We start from the raw sequence: 18786 nt of genomic DNA on the forward strand, positions 1-18786 counted from the left end.
AGGCAGGTGGGCTCGGTGTTTGGAGAATCCAGGCTGTCCCAAAACAGACGGGCATCACAGCTTGGCAGCGTGCCAGCAGACTATGCCCTTCCTGGTGCTGCCCAAAGACTAGCAGCTGTTCTCTGCCCCCATGCCAGGGCACCTTCAAGGGTGGCCCCACGGAAAATGCCTCGCAGTAGCCAGGTCTGGAGGTTTCAAGAGTGCGGCTGAGCATGCGAAGGCCTTCTCTTCCCAGAGGAGGCAGGATCTAGCGAGCAGCTGAAATCCATGGAGAGAAACCAGGCGGCCGTCAAGATGCTTTTGGACTGCACTTCCCACCACCTCAACCATTTGCTGAGCTGGCTGGTGAGGATGGGAGTTGAAGTGCATCAGCCTCTGGAGAGCCATGGGTTTCTCTCTTCTAGGTTCAGTGATTGGAAATGCTCCAAGCCACTGCCAGAACCAGTCTCTTGAAAAGCAACCCTGGTTCAAGAAGTTTCAAAATGGGGCACAAGCATTGCAGCAGTGGGATTCCATCCTTCCTGCCAGGGGATCAGGGCAAAATGCACGGGACTCGCTTTATTCTCACAACAACCCTGCAAGGAAGGTCAGGACGAGACAGCCAAGCCCGCACAGTACTTGGCAAACTTTGGATTTGAATCGAGGTCTCTCGGGCCGGTCGGCGGTCTCCGTGAGGGTCGCCCACTCGCCAGGAGGAGAAAAGCGCAGCTTTGCGCTGCTCCTGTACCTGGGCAGTGCTTTGCTCTGCAGAAATCACTGGCTGGGACTTGTGATGGCAGGCATTACACACGATCTCCTAGCCAGGACAGCAGAAGCAGCTGCTCTTAAAGGGACAGCGACGGGGGATGACTCCAAAGTTCTCTCCCAAAAGTGGATGAACTGATAAAGCTGTTTCTGGACGGTAATGCTTCAGACTGCATGTGGAAATTTCAAGGCTAAGATTTCCCACACACAGAAAGCTAGATGCAAAATGTGAAAGGATTCACGCTCTGCTCCTCACACTCTAGATTTCTAAGTGCATGGACTTTTAGCATTCACATAGGTGAACCCCCCCTACCCAAAAGACCCAGGGGGGCCACCCGAGGAAAAAAACCCCCCCCCCCCCCCGTCCGGATTGGTGCTTGCTCCAAAATGCCACATCACATCACAGGTAGATATTCTAGTTGCGGGGGACCTGCCTTTTGGCCATCCCCTTTGTGACCATTTGCTAACTAAGTTTCTGTTGTACCGTTATGCACCTTGCCAGGCTAGGCAACATGTTTGATAGTACCTTCCCATTTAAAAAAAGTGCCTTAGAAAAGTGGGGTGCTCACGCAAACCCCTCTGTTCTACCACTTCCCGTTGATGCAGCTTGAAAACACACTTCCAGTGTCTCCAAAGTTGACTGTGAACAGCCCTAAGCTGGCAACTCTACCGACAGAGCTATGCAGGCCCAGAGAGCCTAGTTAGGGTGGGACCTGTCCCAGCTAAGATGCCACTTTCTTGGTTTTCATAGCCAGGTGGTTCCTGACCTTCAGGTGGCAGTTGGGCGTGCTGTCCGTGCCAGACTGGTTGGCATCTTTCGCCGGCGTTTGCGGGCAGGCGAACTTCACGAATTTTTGCCCCGCCAAAAAGTACAGGATGGGATCCAGGCAGCTGTTGGTGCTGGCCAACGGCCGGGTGACTTTGTACGCCAGGTTGATGGCGTTGAGGGTCGGGCAGCTCAGGTCCCAGTTGCGGAAGGAGTAGTACAAGGTGCGCGTGACGTGGAAGGGCAGGAAGCAAATGATGAAGACCACCAGGACGATGACGATCATCTTGACCGACTTCTTCTTGGAGCTGGACATGCGGGTGGTGCCGCGGGTGGGCTGCAGCAGCTTGCGGGCCATCAGGCAGTAGCAGACGATGATGACCAGGAAGGGGATGACGAAGAGCAGGACCAGCATCACCGCGCTGTAGATGACGAACTGCCCGAAGAGGTCCTTGGCCGAGGTGTCGTGGCAGGTGATCTTGTCGCACCGCTGGCTGGTGGTGACGAAGAAGAGCACCGGGGACTGGCAGACGACCACCACCGCCCAGACGACCGCCGACACCCAGCGGGCGTAGCGCACCTGCCCCCACTCCAGGGACCTCAGCGGGAGGCAGACGCCCATGAAGCGGTGGATGCTGATGCAGAGCAAGAAGAGGATGCTGCAGTACAGGTTGGTGTAGAACAGGAAGCGGACGATCTTGCACAGGGCCACGCCGAACGGCCAGTTGTCCTCCATGGCGTAATAGTAGACCAGGAGCGGCAGCGACACCACGTAGAGGGTGTCCGAGACGGCCAGGTGGAACATGTAGGTGGTGGAGGCATTCCAGGTCTTGATCCTGAAGATGAAGATGTAGAGGGCCAGCAGGTTCAGGCAGAGGCCCACCACGAAGACGATGCCGTAGGAGACGGGCAGGAGGATGTACTTGAAGTCCTCGTCAAACTTGCACTTGTAGGTGTTGTCCTCGCTGCTGCAGTTGCCCACATCCAAGGGGCTGGGACTGGAGTTCAGGGACTGCAGCTGGAGGGTGACATTCGCCATAGCACTGGAAAAACCAAAAGGGAAGTCACTCGGGCGCAAGGGTGGCGAGGGGAGGTTTGGGCCAGGCCCGGGGAGGGTGGAAGCCGGGGCCCCAGTGACAGCACCCCAAGGGGAAGCGGGATGCAGTTCTCAACAGTGCAGAAGGGATGGGCGGAGAGGACCTCTCCCGCTCCATCCACAGGACCATTAGGAACAACGGGCAGCAAACCTGATTGGGGGCATGCTCAGGAGAGAGAGAAGAGCGGGTGCCCTACGTGATTGTTGATCAAAGGATTTCTAACCTGCCCTTCTCGCCGTAAGACGAACGAGGAGGACGCCAACCAAAGCAACAAATAACCCAGTACGTCACATCCTCTGATAAACCACAAGATTAGCAATAATCCACAAGATTAGCAATAAACCACAACAAGCCACACACACCCCTGCAGAAGGATTCCGAACCGTGAGCAGCGGAGCCGCGGCTAAGAATCCAGCAGCAGTGGAGAGACACCTGAAGTCTCGCATTTCCAAGTGTGCTCCGGAATGGGAAATTATCCGTTTATTCTCCCTGAAAAATCAGCATAAGAGCCCCTCCGAGGGAGAGATTTCCAAAGCCCTTCCCGGGAGGGAATTGCTCGGAAGGGCCGCCCCTGCATGAAAGCAAACGCATGGGATGCCAGGTGGGAACTTCCGCTGGTCCACCTGCAGCAGCGTGGACCAAGCTGGCTGGCCAGCAAGCCATTTTTCCTGCGGTGGAAAAAAAGATGGACTTGGGTGAGGCTTTGCAGAGGGTTGCTACTGAACCCTGGAAGTGAGCTGCTGCCGTTTTATCTCCGCTTCCCCGGGTCTGGAGGGCTGGGATAGGAGCCCTTCTGCATGAGTGATCTGCAGGCCTCGTGCCTCCGCTGGCTGGGAGCAGCCCTCTGAGCTCTCAGCCGGAAGATGCTTCCCAGTCTTGCTCCCTGAAATTGCTGCTGCGAGGGACTGGATGCAGGATCCTGCATGAGGACAGGCTGCCCCTGGGCACGCCCCTCCCCTGCATCCTTCCCAGGGGGCACCGCTATGGGGAAAGTGGCCACGGATGTAGCACACTGGCTCCATGCACACAACCACGTCCCGTGGCTCTGCGTGGTTACCATGGCTTGTGCATTTCACCCGAGAGCGAGTGGTTTCTACTCTATCGTGGTTTCCATCCTCGCCGCTCAGTCCTCTCACTATTGACATGTGTCCCATCAGCCACCGCACCTGAACTCCAATCCCAGGCTGCACTGCTCCCGGCCTGTGCACCGCCTCCTCCTGAAGCAGCTCCTGCACCTGCCGCTTGCTTATTTGGCACAGAATATAGAATATGCCGCTCTGTGTGTCTATTTGCAAATTGCGGAAGAAACACTATAATGCAATGGCACATTGCACTACACTGGGGAGTCTGTGGACAGGTGAGCTGTCCTACCTGTGGCAGGTGAACAGTTCTTGTGGTTCGCAATCTGTAAACTGGGGTTGGCCAGCCCAGCCCTGCAAAGCAAGGATTCTTCAAGCAGAGGACTGTGCTCTCTAAAAGAGGGCCACTCTGATGGCAGCCTTACTCCTACGCAGTCCATATTTTTTGCTCGTGCAAATTTTTCCAAAAAGTGTTCTGATCTGGAGAAGGGGGCCGGTGCACGCCTGAGGGACCACACGCACAAACGGGGATTGCAGGCCCACCCCATCTGCACGTGGGAGCCATCCGTTTGTGCCACTTTCAGAGAGATGCACACATTTGGAATTGGGATGCGGATGGGATGGCGAGGAAGGACTCCCCCCTCGGCACCCGTGTGCACAGGTCTCCCGCCTGCGCTTGTGAGTCGTGACTTGTGCACGAAAGCCTCATTCCTTCTCTGCCTCTGAAGGCTTTTGACGTTCTCATTTTTCTTTTGATACAAGACTGTTCATTTTGATGCAATTTCAGATTTTGCGTTTTATTGTGCAACGCAGAAGCGAAGCATAGAAATCACGCCATTTGCATCTGAAATTCCTCAGTGAAGAAAACAAGGACAAACCAAAACACACTGTTCATTTTTGCCTCATTGTTTACCAAAACTGCCCAACCAGGGCATTGCTGTGAGAGTTCTTTGTTGCTGCCTTGCATATTATACAAATAAAATGACTAAACCATCTCTCAGCTTTCTGAGAATTGCACAAGTAAAATTCCTTTATTGCATAAGCATGATTCTTTAATTGCTTGTCATCCCACCTTTTAAATTACTCTTTCCGGGTTCAGGAGGCATGCTAGCATTTTAATGATTAACCCCCAGAAGGTGCTGGCCAGCTGTCTAAAAGAATTGGACCCATAAAGCAAACAGGCATTCAGCCTGCTTTCTGGTGGTAGCCGAGGAGCCACCAAGCCAAGCCGGGTGGCCTGGCAGGCACATGACTCACGGGCCTTGCACACCATGCGCACCAAGCACCTGATGTCATGTGCTTCCAGGCAATTCTTGCATGCAATCACCCTGACTCATGGATGGAATTTTACGATGGCAGGTATGTGGATTTCGCCATCCTCCGCTTGGAAATCCTGGGCTCCATTATTATTTTCTTTTCTGTGCTGCCCAAGAGCTGACACTGTTCCTGGTGCTTCTTCCATTTTTAAGGAAAGCTGCCCAACACCTTCTCTCAATCTCGCTCAGCAATATAGTGTTGCCGTGAAAACCTGTTTCCCCTCGGCCATTGGGAGAATGGCAGAACGGGCAAGAGGCAGGGGCAGATGGGCATCTGCTCCTCCAGAGGCCTCGGGGTGTCAGCCCTGCGAACCTCAACTCCTCCACACCTCTGGCAATGGCTCCAGAGATTCGGGGGCAGTTGCCAAGGAAAGCGCAAAGCTTTCAGGCACTAACAAGGAAGCACCACAATCACAGTTGTTAAAGCTTTTGAGCTCACCGCCCACAAAACCACAGCAAGTTTGACACTTCAAAGCCTTCGACATGACATTCCTGCAGTTGTCAGACTTGTCAGGTTGGGGATTAGTTTTGCAAGGAATGAGCACGGATTGCTAGACAGCTCCTACACAAGGAGCTCTCCCATCCATGGGGGCCAGCATGTGCGAATTCACACGGGGCACATGGTTCTGAAAAGGGGCGCATGGATTGCAACTGTCTCCAGTAAAAGGATCCCAGGCGGCTTGACTGGAAAGTTAGAGAATGGCTGGAACTGTTTATTTCATCTCCAACCGAGTGTTCAGTCTAACTCAGCCTGTTTAGGTGTTTCTTCTCACATCCCATAACTTGTCTTCCCCTCCAAGATCCTTTATTTTGCCAAGAGTTGAGGCAGAAGAGGAAGCAGCCTTCTCTCCTTAATATCGGTATACCTCATTGTGGGTTTATTTAGAAATGTCCACCAATTTGACCTAGCAAATGGCAGGCGCTTGCATAATCTTAAAGAAGTGGCATAACATTGTAAACACGGTAAATCAACAGGGCATTTTGAAAAACTCAATTGCCTTTTAGGCTGAACAGCTGACAAGAGTAAACAAAAGGAGATCCTTCTGTTCTTCCTCTGCCCCTCTTCTGGAGCATGCATTTCATAGAAACATAGAAACAGAGCGAGTCAGAAGGGGCCTCCCGGGCCATCTAGTCTGACCTCCGGCACCAACCGGCTCCGCTCACGACATGCCCACCATGTGGACGTCCAGCCTGTCCTTGAACACCCGCACCGATGGGGCCTCAATGACCTGTCGTGGAAGCCCATTCCACACCCTCGGGGTCCTAACCATCAGGAAGTGCTTCCTGGCATCCAAACTGAACCTTGGCTCCCTGAGCTTGGCTCTGTTGGAGCGTGTCCTGCCTTCCTCTGCAGGAGAGAACAGGCCTCTACCCACCTCCGTGTGACATCCCCTCACACACCTGTATGTGGCCAACAGATCCCCTCTGAGTCTCCTCCAGGCTGAAGAGACCCAGTTCCCTCAGTCTCGCCTCATACGGCATCCCCTGCAAACCGGCCACCAACCTTGTGGCCCTACGCTGCACTGGCTCCAACCTGGCTATATCCTTCCTGTAACGAGGGGCCCAAAACTGAGCACAATATTCCAGTTGCGGGCGCACCAGAGTCGTGTAGAGTGGCAGTAATCCCTCTCTCGATCTGGAAGCCACACTTCTGGCTATGCAACCAAGGGTGGCGTTCGCCCTCTTGACCACCGCATCACACGGCTGGCTCATGTTCAGCCTGCAGTCAACCAGCACCCCGAGGTCCCTTTCACAAGTGCTGCTCTCCAGCCGCTTGTCCCCTAACCTGCACTTATGACACCTATTCCTATGCCCCAAGTGCAAGATCTTGCCCGTATCCACATTGAACGCCATCCTGTTGTCTCCTGCCCACTTCCATGGTCTGTCCAGTTCCTTTTGAATCTGGAGTACCTGCTCCTCATTTCCATGCATGGTTGAAGCTGTGAAGGCGTCGACCTGGTGGAGGCCAAGCGAGGTTCCCACCAAAATTAGCCTCAGACTCTAGATCCAAATCCCAGCTCAAGTGGGCGAACGTCAGCTAGTCCAGGAGGGCGCAGTCCAACGGCGGAAGCACCACTCAAAGTCTGGCTGCAACTTGGGACCAGGCTTGGGCCTGGCTTCCCCCGCATGAGCCACCTGGATCTGAAGAGCACCTCCTTGCAGAGGCATCCTGACAACCTTCTTGGGAGCTTCTTCCAGGCTCTAAAAACCTCCCTGCGAGGGAGGCCCGTTTTGTTCCCTCTCACTGTAAGACACTTAGTCCTTCAAGCAACGCCACATAGCCTCGTTTGCATTGGCCTCGTTTGCATTGGCCGGAAAAAAGTGGCCATGCGAAGGTTGGGGCAATGACAGGCTATGTAAATATTAAGACAAATGGGCCCGTTGATTGTTTTGCTCTGTTGCACTAATTTCTTCCACACCCTCACATTCATTTTATCTGACAAGCAGGTTGATGGCGCATCCAAAGGGAGCTTCAGGCAGAGAAGGCCTTTGGAATAAAACAGAACTTTTCCCGAAGGTTTTCCTTAAGGCTAAACATTTCTGGCTCCAAGATTTTTTCCATTTTTTTTACAATTTTTTGTGAAGAGTCTACAACGGTCTGGATGGCCGACGATCTGTCCAAGCAGGCCTCTTTATTACTTTAAGAAATAGGGCTATGCGTTGCTTTTGGTGAGTCCGCTATTGCAGGACTTTGGTTGGGAGGAGAGTTCAAAAATTAGGACAGTTTACCTAAGGCTTGTGAGAAAATAGGCGAACAGGTGGAGGTGATGATATTGTGTTTATATCCCTCCTTTTCCCCTTGCAAGCACCCCAAGTCGGCTTCCATGCCCCCCCTTCTCTATTTTATCCCCGCAACACCCTTGTGAGGTAGGCTAAGCTGAGAGTCCGTGACTGGCCCAGAAACACCCATGCAGAACCCTCATAGCCAAGTAAGACTAGAACTTGGATCCCCTGAGCCACATTCTAACACTCTAACCACTGCACTACACTGCCCCTCTCATTTGGCATGTGCATATGCAGCTAGTTGCTTCAAGGAATGATCTGGGCCAAACTTTTCTAACCAAGGACGTTCCAGACACTTTTGACTGAACTCTCATCATTCCCAGCCTGCATGGAGGAGGGGCGGCCTCGGAATGAGGGTGAATGGCACAGCCACCTCCCCCCGCCAGCTCAGGATGCTGGGTGTTGTAGTCCAGGGTGCCTGGGGAGGAGTGCCTCACTGGTTGGGGAAAACTGCCACTGGCCCTTCTACACACCCAGCGGCTGCCTCTGCGGCCCGCCTTGTCTCCTCCATCGTGCATCCCTGAAGCCCCGAACAAGATGCTTGCAGACCTTTGTGGAAAAGCAAACCATCTGGTGTGGGAAGTGGATGAATCGAGCCGAGGACTGGAAAAGCGGGAAACGGAGAGAATTCCCTGGAGAAAGAGCCTCGCGGGACATCTCCGGTTCCTAGCGCACTCCTCAGCCCGCACGTGGGCGGCACCGCTCGGCCAGCGGCAGCTTTTCTCGGATGTTCCTCTTCCCACGGCGGCAACCTGTGCACAGCGTGTGACCGGGGTCGAGCGGTCATCGGAGGGAGCAAGACTCCACCCGTGCCAGGCGGGCATTCCCCAGGGATCGGTGCCCCCCTTCCCCGGCCCCTGAGCACCGCCCCCGGTTGGCGAGCCCCAGCAGGCGAGGCGTTCTCCCGGTGCCGCGCCGGTGCCTTTGCCAGACGCCACAATCTGTCCTGTGCAGCCGTGCGGAAGGCGCACACGGCCCCCGACCGCCCCGCTCGCGACAAAGGCGGCATTGTCTGCCCGCGGCCCAGAATGCCCGGCCCTGCTGGGAGCCGGCACCGCTTGGCAGCTCGGAGCGATGGGGCTGCTGGCTTCCGAGAAGCGTCCGCCTCTCCTCCCATTCCTTGCCTCCAAATGCCTCCGACAAGGGCGGGCTCCCCGGAGCGCCCAGCCCTCCCAGTCCACAAAAGAACCTCAGAAGAGCCGCACTGGATTCGACCCTGGTCCATCCAGACCCATTCTGTTCTCACAGTGGCCAGCCACCCGCCGGATCGCATGAGCAGGGCCTGAACACGACAGGGCCCTCCTGCCCATGTGCCCCAGCCACCAGAATGCCCAAGCATCCGGTCTCTGAGCCTGGGGGGAGCACACAGCCTCCAGGGCTGGTCATCACTGGTCATCTCCTCCTCCGTGGACGCATCTAGTCCCCATAGTGACCTCTGCAGGCCAGGCCAGGCCAAGCCCCTTGAGCCAAAAAGGTAGCACATTCCTCAGCTCCTTTCCGCACGGAGCCAGGAGCCAAGTCCTTATCCACGGATGCCCAGGGATGGCGCTGCTCCTCCAACCCCAACACTGGACGGAGGAAGCAGGTGGGGGGGGGCACAAGGCCCCCTGCTGCTCTTCGAATGGCTTCAATCCACACCGCATATCTCACTGATGGAGCTCAAGGGCAAGAGCTTCCCAGAATGCCTGAGGAATCGCCTCTCAAAACACCAGCGCGGAGCCCACCTTTCCACGACACCTTTGCAGCCCTCCACACCTGTGCCTGCCAGATGTTGTTGGACCACAGCTCCCAGCACCCTTCACGGCTGCTCACAGTGGCTGTGGCAGATGGGGCTGGAGTGCAGAGGGCCACCTCTTTGCCCTCCGCCACCGCGCTGTCTCTGGGCCGGTGCTTCCTTCTTTTGCAGGGCTGCTCCTGAGCGAGCTCTCCTTTCTGGAGGGGATGGGCCGCGCGCAGCCTGGCTCTTTCCCAGCCGGCAGGGGGGGTGCAGCCCAACATGCCCCAGGAGGATCGTGCTCAAGACCTGAAGCAACGGCGCTGAAGGAGGCAGCATCACACGCTGGGCTGGGGGTACCGCAAGGGCGGCCCTCCGAAGCAGGAGGGAGTCACCTTGGGCGGGGGATGCAGGCAGGGCTTGGCTGCGGGAGAACCCAGCAGAAGCGGAAGCGCAAGGATAAACCGGAGGCGCTCGGCCTCCTAAAGGAGACTTCAGCGTGGCCAGAAATCATGTGAGCTGAATGCTTATTTACTGTCTTAGCTGTCTTGCCCTTCTTACTGCAAGGAACCCAAGGGGGCCTGGGTCCCCCCGCGTTTCACCCACACAACAACCTTGCGAGGTAGATTAGGCTGGGAGCCAGTGACTGGCCCAAAGTCACCCGGTGAGCCTGCTGGGGACCACAGCCAGGCCTCCGGGCCTGGAAGCAACGCGCACCCTGCATCCAGACACTGCCCAGGAGGGAACGTGGACATGCCCAGAGCCACGGCCTTTCTGCCCCATCAGCCCAAAGCAGGTCAGACGGCTCACATGACGATGCATACATCCGGCTAAGGCAGGCCATGCTGGCTGGGGATGGTGGGCGTTGGAGTCTGACACGGCTGGGGAACAAAGGTTGGAGAAGGCTGCGCCGTTCCCTCCCCAGCAAGACAGACTCTCCAGCATGCCTTGCAAGACTTTCTTCTGCAGGGAAGTCTCTGGACACGCGCAACTCTGCCCCCTTCCAAGCACAGCTTTGCGAATGAAGCCTTCTGTGCCTCTCTCGGCAAGGAGGGGTGCTGTGCCCACAGGCACTCCTGCGTTCTTCACTCCGAGACTGTGACGACAGACTTCTGGGCCCGCTTCCTCACAAGGCTGGAATTCTCCTGCCCTTTCTGTAACTCCCCTCCTCCCTTGGGATGCTGTTCTTTGTTCCCACGGCGGGTTTGACTGGGCCCCTCGGCTGGCCTTGAAGCCACCTCACCCTGCGCCAGCACAGGCGGGCACAGAGAAACTGGGACAGCCGCCGCGGCTGCGAGCGACCATTGCAGCAACCATCTTGCTATCAGAGTCCGTGCAGTCGGGCCTGCCAGGATCGGCCGACCCCCTCCATGCATCTCAGCGTCGGCCCTGGCGAAAGGGACAGCTTCTCATGCGCACTTGGGAATCTCGCTGGAACACGCGCGCGCACCACAGGCTGGGCTAAGGCATTCCTAAAGGAAATTGGGGGGAGGAAGGAAGAAGCAGGAAGGGTTGCCCGGTTTTTTCCTGGCTCTGCTCCTGTGCATCTAACGGCAGACTGACACACTGCAAATTCGACAAGCACGGTTTGTGTGTCCCATGCTTGACTTCAGTATGTAAAACTGCTTGTGGGTGCCCAGGAGGAGGGCTTGTGATGAAATGTGGTAACCCAGGAACGGGGCTTTGGTGCACCCGCGTCCCGAGTCAAGCCCCATGCGGTGTGGATCGCTGAGCTGAAGAGCACCTCCGGCCTTTGCTGCTTGCGAGGGGCAACAGTGTGAGCCGGGCGGGTTGCCCAGGGACCGGGCCAGCTCAGCAGTCAGGGTGGCGCTGCTTCAACCCACCCCTCTTGTGCCATTCACAATGCAGAGATGCCGAGTCCAGCTATCTGAATGGTCACATCCTCGCTCTCTGAGCACCTCCCTGTGCCGCCTTTGAAGTGGGAGGTGCCTTGGGTTAAACCTGGGAATTTCCACACAGGGTGCATAAGAAATTCTGGCTTCAACCGGAATTCACCAGGTTCAGAATAAGTGCTCGCAGGACACCATCTGCAGTCCAGGGCCTCCATTTCTGAGGACTTCTCATTCGAAAATGATTTGCAGTAGGGATGGATGAGGAATTCATCTTCTGCAGAAGATCCGCCAGCTTCCCGCGTTTTGGCTTCTGGCCCCTTTGCCGCTCTGCAGGGTTTGTAGGTTCTTGCCACAAAAGGGAGCTGGCAAAGGGAGGAAGGCCGGTTCCAGGAATGGCGGCTGGTGGAAGGTGTCAGTTGTGCAGTGGGGGATCCAAGACTTTGCAGGACAGGTCTGAGCACGAGATGAAGCCCACGGATTCTGGAGAGATGGATTCTGAAAGGGAGACCCTCATTTCCATCTTGCACTTCTCCCCTTTCCAAGCCTGTTTTGCTCTCCTTGCCATGACCGAAAGGGGGGCACAAGCCAACTCCAAAATCTTGGAGGAAGGAGCCCCAAAAACTGAGATTGCAGCAATCCATTGCACATTGCACCCGGCACAAGCCCCTGGGACACCGTGCTTGGGGCACGCGAGGTCACTCTTGCTAAGCCTCTGCATTCAGCACTTTCAGGGTGAGCTAACAATAGACGGTTCTGATGAGGGATGATTGGCAGCTAAGAGAGCTGTGGAATTCCACAGCGACGGCTGTCAGGTCACGTCAAAGCGGCGCTTTCTGATGGAAGAAGACAGGCATGGTCTGATGCTGAAGGAACCTTTGGAACAAGCCCTGAATCCTAGTAGCCTGTTTCAGCCTTCTCCAGCCTGTGTGCTCCAGCTGTTTGGGACTACAACTCCCAGCATCCTGCAGCCAGCACAGTCTCCCCTTCAGTGCGTCACTGATTCTGGGGTGGAAAGTGCAGAAAGTTGCGACAGAGTTGGCCAGCTGTTCAGAGATCGCGCCCGTGGGAAAGCCGTTCCAGAGACAGAGGCAGAAGACGGAACCGCTGGGATGGCATCAGGAAGGCTACAGTTGAGCATTAGTCAGGGATGTGAAGGGCAACAACAGAAAAGCTTCTTCAGATATGTCCAAAGTAAAAGCTAGTTCAGCAACGCACAGAGGATGGCAAAATGATAACCAATGATAAAGAAGAGCAGAAGTATTCAAGTCCCTCTTTGGTTCAGTCTTCTCTCAGAAGAGGGCCTATAACAGGGTTGAAATAAATCCCATGGGAATCTGTCAGTTTGAGATGGATCGGCAAATGGCCTTGTGGTCCAAGAAACTCGCAGGAGTCTCCTCCAGCACCACAATTCAAAGGCCGATCAGTGGTTCCGTGTCCAGTTCTCACTGTTGCTTCTTGCCCCATGTAGAGGTTTCTCAAGAGACAAATAAGATGGTCTGGTACTCCCATCTCTTTAAGAACTTGCCACAATTGGTTGTGATCCACACAATCAAAAGCTTTAGCATAGCCAATGAGATGCTTCGTTACAAGACAGGAAATCCTTGGCTCAGTGATACTGCAGATGAGAAGGAACGTGGAGTTGTTACAGATCACAAGCTGAATACGAGGCGACTTTGTGATGTGGCTGCAAAAAGGGGCAAATGCTATTTTGGGCTGCATTAAAAGAAACATCACTTCCAAATCCTGTGAAGTCGTTCCCCTCTGCTCAATGCTGATTGGGCCTCATCTGGAGACCCGTGTCCACTTCTGGGCACCACAGTTTAAGAAAGATGCAGACAAGCTGGAAAGGGTTCAGAGGAGGGCAGAAAGGATGATTCGGGGACTGGAAGCAAAGCCATGAGCGGAGAGATTGAGAGAACTGGGTGTGTTTAGCCTCGAGAAGAGAAGACTGCGGGCAGATAGGATAGCCCTCTTCAAGTGCATGAAGGCCAGGATCTCTTCTCCCTCATCCCAGAGTGCAGGACGCAGAATCACGGGCTCAGATTACAGGAAGCCAGATTCCGGCTAGGTATCAGGAAGAACTTCCCGACAGTGGAACCAGTGACCTGGGCAGGTGGAGGGCTCTCCCACGCTGGAGGCCTTCCAGATGCAGCTCGACGGCCATCCGAGAGGGACGGACGGCGTCCTGCACTGAGCAGGGGGTGGACCCTCTGGCCCCTCCCAGCTCCACGATTCTGTGCCACTGTGCCTTTCGTTCATGAATTGTTTGTGGTTCATGGTTTGTCCACACGCTAGCAGGGCTTCAGCACTAACCCCGGTTCAACACTCACTCTCAACCCACGCTCAGCCCCTGAGTCGGGGTCTTGTCATCTCAGCCCCACCAATGCAACCCTCATCCTCTGTGAATTCGGGACCGGCTCCTCTGCTGCCCAATGGACCTGCAGCCCTGGCCAGGTGATTCTGACTGATCCCCAGGTATCACCTGCCCATTCGTATGGCTTAACCACCTGTCAAATGCACAAAAGCCGGCCGGGGGGCCTAGGTGCCCCTTTCACTTCAACCTTTGACAGCACATCTGGGCCAGCCCTCCCCGACTGGTGCCTTCCAGATGTGCATGGCTTGGCTGATGGGCCATGGGGATTGTTGCCCAGCGCAGCACATCTGGCGGGCAACAGGTTGGGGAAGGCAGCCTTAACCTTCCACAGGATCAGACAGACAAACAGGAAACAGCTCCCCTCCTGCACTGGGCGTGAGGGCAGACGACGGCGTCGCCACCGGGTTTCTGTGGACATCCCAGTTCAGGTGTTCCTGCAAGAGGATCCTGCAACCCGATCTGAAACTCGGTGCCGGGAAGCAGGGCTTGCCCGAAGATAAATAGCAACCAGCAAGGAGCAACTTGGGCAGCCACCCTGCAGCGTGACTCTAATTTCTTCTGTTTTGATCTAGGATCCTTTTCAGGTTCCTGCAGCACTCACTGTAAAGAGAAGACCTGTTCTGCCGACTGTTCCTCAGATGGCGCACTAACCCACGGCGAGGCAATCTGGCCGCAGAGCGCCTGCACCGCACCGGCTGCAGGGTGGCTGGAGGGGGGTTTCCCAGCCCAGTTAGAGGACTGGTTTGGAGCTTCAGCGCCAGAGTGGTGCAGTGGTTCAGAGCACGGGGCTGGGTTCTAGTCCCTGCTTGGCCATGGAGCCAACTGGGTGACGTTGGGCCAGTCACAGACTCTCAGCCCAGCCTACCTCACAGGGTTGTTGTTGTGGGTATAAGACTGGGAGCAGGGAGAGGGGAATGATGATCACAACACAACACCAACACCAACAAAAAGCGAGCCAATCCAAGCCAATCCAATCTGGGATCAACTTATTTGGACTGCCAGAGGCAATGTTTCTCAGTGGCCTGCTGGTGCTGCGGCCCCGACCTTTTCCATTCAAGCCCTGAAGCTCTGGGAGGATGTGGGCCCCACCGCTCTGCTCTCCAGGAGCACCTGATGAAAAAGCTCCCGGGGCCCTGGGGCGCCTGCTCTGTTTGCACCCCCTGGATGAGCCGGCTTTTGGCTCGTGTGTGCTTCACTTCTTGTGCCCCCACCGCGAATCTCCCTGCATGAATTGTTCTTCTGAAATCCACAGCCCTCGTCTCCGTGTCTGTTCAGCCCCTTTTACCAATAGGGGTATCCTGAGCAGACAGGGTATGTGGAAATGATCACACGCAGACTTCTGGGTTTGGTTTTGCTTTGGGCTTGTGGCCCGAGGACCACCGTCATCTTTACCAGCCCTCCTGCCCTTTAAGATCTGCAAGGAAGGCCTTTCTCATTTGCTCAGCTGGGAGAGGTGTTTACTGGGTGATCTTGAGGCAGGGCCTTCTGCCCGGTGGCCCCTCACCACTGGAACAAGTAGTTATCAGGAGTCTGTCAGACCTCCTCCCTGCAGGCTTTTAAGAAGCCCCTGAAATTGAACTACTTTACTCTGGCCTTCCCTTGATTAGTATTATTCAATGGCTTGTGGTTGGTGTCACCTGTTGAAATTTCTATTTTATGATGGTTATTCTAATTGTTCTTTTTATTGCATGTTTGCCATATTTACCACTGCACTTATTTTTATTATGTCTTTTATAGCTGTTTGCCGCGTTGGGAGGTGTCCTGCCCTAAAAGGTAGCCAATACATATTTTAAATAATGACGGATGAATAGTCATTCTGACAGCTAGGATGCAAGCAACCTATAGAACTATGCAACTTTCCGGGGGAAGGAGATGTGTTTTCTCGCATTTATTTATGTCCTATTCCTCTTGAAAGGCCCCTCAGCGCCTTCTTCCGGGGTTTCGGGATTGTGCCCCACTGAAAGACGGGGTGGGCAGAGGGCGGAATGGGGCCAAAGCCATGTCCCCAGCTGCTGTGCAGAAAACGGGCCGCGGTTTCTCACACGCAGGTGATTCAGAATGGCAACAGAAGACAAGCTCCCCCGCGCCCCGGCCTTTTAGGTTGCTGAAAAAGAACACTTGGTTTTGGGCACTGCAAGGACCTTTGAGCATGATTCTGATGCGTCCTGCAAATTCCTGGGCTGAGAAAGCCATCGGAGCCGGCCTTTTGCTTTGCTTTCAGTCTAAGCCTGCATGCGTGGGAGCCCCGCTTCTGCACGCGAGTCAGAGCGGTGGATCTCGGCGTTCTAGTAGACAAAGTCACCTGCAGGAGCCTGCCCACCCCTGATGTAAGGAAAGGCTTCCCACGAGTGGAGAAGAAGAGGCAACACGTGAGCCTGAAGCACACTTTTTCACCGTCTTTGCACGAGGGGTGGAGAGTCCCACTCGAGCTTCGCTTTTGCACAGGGTGCAGGAGATTTTCCTCGACTGCAGGGGATCTTTTCCGGGCTGGAAAAGCTCTGCCACACGAGGCCCCGGCCTTTCTGCTCCTCTTCCCCACCACAAGCGGCTCGTTTGCTCGCCCCTCTCCCTGGCCCAGGCAGCGCTGGCGACGAGGAGGAGGAGGAGCAGAGGAGGCCACGGCCGGCTCACTGCCAGGCTCCTGCCTGCCGAAGAAGCAAGCAGGAGCTGCGATGGGAAAGGAGCTGCTGCGCAAGGGCTGCTGGAGGCAAAGCCTGGGGCTCGGCCCCCACTGTGCCGCGGTCCAGGCAGGCGTGTTTCGAGGCGCACCCCAAATCCCCCCGAAGCCAGCCTGGCCAGTCTGTGCCAACAAAACCCGGCTGGCTGGAGCAAGGCAGGGTTGTCTGAGAATCCACTCGCGGGCTGGGAAGAACCGAGCCCTGCGGGACCCCTCTTGCCAGCGCCGTCCCGCTTCCGTGTTGTGCGCAGCTGCTTTGCTTTGGGCCAGAAACTTGCGCACCGCACAACCGGCCTCACACAAGCCGTCACAGGTGTCCTCTTGGCAGCGCTCGCTCGCTACGACCAGGCCAAGCTCGAGGGGAAGGCTGCAAACCTGCCAGGGAGGGATTCTGCGGGGCGTCACCGCCAGGCCAGCTCAAGCCTCGGGTTCAGCGCTCAGAGGGCCCACCGCGGGAGGGGGCAGGCAGGGAATGTCTGCTCCCAGGGCCTTCGAAAATCCGGAGCCTGCTTGGAGGGCGCTGGATCGGGAAAGCCTGATGCGAGGCCTCTCCAGGGCAGGAACCCGGAAGAGGGGAGCATGTAAGGAACCACTGGAAGGTCAGTGTTGGAGGAGAATCCCTTCTGCACAGCGAGGGCCAAAGGGTGCTACCAAGCAGCCGTGCCGACTTTGCCTCTGCATGTCGTCTTACGCTCTCCCTGCCGTTGAAAAGCGCACGGAGCTGGCCGACTCGGGCGAGTATTTCCTGGCTGTTTAGACATCTGCACTCTCGACCCTGGGAAGCGCCGAGATTGGCATAAGCTGCTCTTCCTTGGGGACCCCAGATAAACATCCCCAGAAGCCCAAAGCACAGATTCCAAGGCACAGCGACCTTCTGGCCACAGCTGCGTGGGCAGGAAGGAATGTGCCAGCGAGGCAGCGAGGCCGAGAGGCAGACGCAGGGCCTGGGCCCTCTGCACGGAGCAAGTGGGCTCAGGAGGAAGAGCCGGGCAGCGCTCATTCCCCTTGGCGCTCTGCTGCCACCCCTGCATCCCTCTGATCTGCTCCCCCGGTGCCTGGCAGCTCTGGCATCCACGGGGCAGCGCCCCCACGTTGGGCTACAGCCTGCCCTTTGGCGGAGCTTTCCGCGGCACGGCTCCCCTCTGGGGACCAGCCCCCTGGCTTGCTCCTTCGGAGTGCAGACCAAACCCTGGACTGGATGTAGCCCTCCATGGACAGCCTCCATGACCGACGCCACAAGGCAGTCTTCCCCGGCTCGCGGGGCACTGCAGCTTGTGGCACAGCCCCTGCCTTGCCTTCGGAAGACCCAGCCTGGGTCCCAGCATCTCCAGCGCATAAGAACATAGGAAGGTGTCTTGAAACCCGGATTCAGAGCCCAGAACTGCCATTACTGCCTGGCAGCAGAGCCTGGAGGGGCGGAGGTGGGGGGTTCAGGCAGGATTTCCCCCTCAATGGACTTGGCAGGCGGTGCCCACAACGTGGGCAAAATGCAGCCCCTCCTCGTGGCCGTGGAAGCTCCTGCCAATCCTCCTCCTCCACCACGGACAAACCAACAAGCCGATTCCCACTCTGAATTCCTTTGCAATGCTCAGCTGGCTTCCAGCCAACCGCCCGAAGCACAGCAACACAAGCCGAAGGAGCACACCCTTCCAGCACTGGGTGGTGCGTGCTTCGTTGCAGCGACTTCATCTCCTTGGAGAGCGCATGGCCACAGGATGCTGTGACGGCTATTAGGAAATACGGCTGAGAAAACGCGTCGGTAAATAGACGCCGCTCGTAAGCGCACGGAAGCACAAAGCCTGTCCTGCCAGAACGTAAGCGCAGCCCTTATGCGCTTTGGTTCCCACCAAAGGTCTCTCTGCTCCACTATCCCGTTTTCCAGATTTGTACTAGTTGCCCCGGGAGGCTTCTGGGCAGGACTGGAGTCCAAAAACAGCTCTCGTTCTACGCTCTTGGAGAGAACTCTGAATGGGTGTTTTTTCAGTGTAGATTTATTGTCTGCAATTCAATGGCCTTTAGAGAAGCAAGCCGCACCTGAAGGCGAAAGTGAAGAGTGAGCTGTATTAGCAAAAGTTCATCCAAAGGGATTCTTGGCATGCCATAAAGCTGTGAGAATCCCATAGTGGAATTGATAAATTTAAATATGAAAGATTCAAAGAATACTAGAGTTGGAAGGAGGTGTGAAGGTCATCTAGTCCACCCCCTGCTGTTGCAGGACACAATTTCCACCATCCCACTCAGATGGCTGTCCAGTTTTGCCTTGAATGCCCCCAGTGTGGGAGAGCCCCCCACCTCCCCAGGCAGCTGGTCCCACTGCCGTCTTGCTCTGACAGTGAGGAAGCTTCTCCTAATGTCCAGCCTGGATCCGGGTTGCCGCAACTT

General features: G+C 56.0%; 1 protein-coding gene across 5 annotated transcripts in view; it reads right to left on the reverse strand.

The window, feature by feature from the left end:
* Positions 1–1106: 1106 nt before the first annotated feature.
* Positions 1107–18786, reverse strand: part of P2RY2 (purinergic receptor P2Y2) — a 37575-nt gene continuing 19895 nt past the window's right edge. For all 5 annotated transcript variants that reach the window (XM_044450184.1, XM_044450183.1, XM_044450185.1 and 2 more), the window contains exon 2: positions 1107–2553. In XM_044450184.1, the coding sequence (XP_044306119.1) occupies positions 1467–2549 (1083 nt within the window). In that variant the 5' untranslated portion in view covers positions 2550–2553 and the 3' untranslated portion in view covers positions 1107–1466. The remainder of the gene's footprint in view (positions 2554–18786) is intronic.

Source organism: Varanus komodoensis, unplaced genomic scaffold, assembly GCF_004798865.1.
Source record: "Varanus komodoensis strain SLA01 unplaced genomic scaffold, ASM479886v1 scaffold63, whole genome shotgun sequence".
In the NCBI taxonomy this organism is placed as follows: domain Eukaryota; kingdom Metazoa; phylum Chordata; class Lepidosauria; order Squamata; family Varanidae; genus Varanus; species Varanus komodoensis.